The following is a 975-nucleotide window of genomic DNA, read 5'->3' as shown; positions in this document are numbered from 1 at the left end:
TTGTTGTTACATAAAATAATTAATAATATTGTTGTTGAGAATATAAAGTAGCTAAGTGTTATCTGTGACAATTAGTATATTATATCATTGATAAATACGTTTATATTTATATATAAATAATATATAATAAGTATTTATAATCAATGATTATAATATGTATATATATGTAGGTGCTGTTCAAATAGCTTGGCAACGGTCATTAAACTAATTGCAATAATTAAACCATAAACCTGTTTTTCAGTACCGATTAGTAAAATGAAAACCGATTACTGAAAACCAGTTAATTAATTTAATTTCAAAACGTTTGACATTAGTTACTAATTCACTTTGCAGTGAATAAGCATCCAGAGAGAACCACGGGGAGGTTGTCAAACTTTCTCTCCACAAGGACCACAAAGGTCGGACTACACAGGTCGGACCACACAGGTCGGACCACACAGGTACCCGCTGTCGCATATAGCGACGGCTAAACTTATAGCAAATAATTAAAAATTATCGGCATAAGTGATTTAGACTGACAAAAACGGCCGATCACAACACGTCTGAATACACTATATTCCTTGTGATAAATCGACCGTCGTCGCCACCGTACATACCAACTTTTATTGATTCCGAGTCCCGCACTCGTGAAAACGCAACGTACAGTTGTCCGTGCGTAAACACCGGGGACGGCAGAAACAAACCAACTCTGTCGAAAGTTTGACCCTGAGACTTGTTGATCGTCATCGCAAACGAAAGTCTCACCGGGAACTGAACCCGACGCATGGTGAAGGGCAGGTCGTCGTCTCCGCTGGACGACAGCGGTATCCTGGGGATGACGATGTCGTCCTGCCCTTCCCCCGCGTCCGCCAACAACCTCGCTTTGAAGTTGTTGCGCCTCAGTTCCGTAACCACTAACCTTGTTCCGTTGCACAGTCTGATTTTCGGATCGAGGTTCCGCAGCAGCATGACCACGGAATCCGACCACCAGCGTCA

At 41.7% G+C, this 975-nt stretch overlaps 1 protein-coding gene across 1 annotated transcript; it reads right to left on the bottom strand.

Moving 5' to 3' along the window:
* Positions 1 to 596: 596 nt before the first annotated feature.
* Positions 597 to 948, bottom strand: LOC103311779 (ATP-dependent DNA helicase PIF1-like; the record flags this gene model as incomplete). The annotated part of the gene is made up of 1 exon (XM_008191488.1): positions 597 to 948. A coding segment is annotated over exon 1 (352 nt), but the record flags the coding sequence as incomplete, so codon positions are not given.
* Between the last annotated feature and the right edge of the window lie 27 nt (positions 949 to 975).

Source organism: Acyrthosiphon pisum, unplaced genomic scaffold, assembly GCF_005508785.2.
Source record: "Acyrthosiphon pisum isolate AL4f unplaced genomic scaffold, pea_aphid_22Mar2018_4r6ur Scaffold_18618;HRSCAF=19299, whole genome shotgun sequence".
NCBI classification, from domain to species: domain Eukaryota; kingdom Metazoa; phylum Arthropoda; class Insecta; order Hemiptera; family Aphididae; genus Acyrthosiphon; species Acyrthosiphon pisum.
Note: the sequence above shows the minus strand (reverse complement) of the source record. Positions and strands in the feature narration are given on the sequence as shown.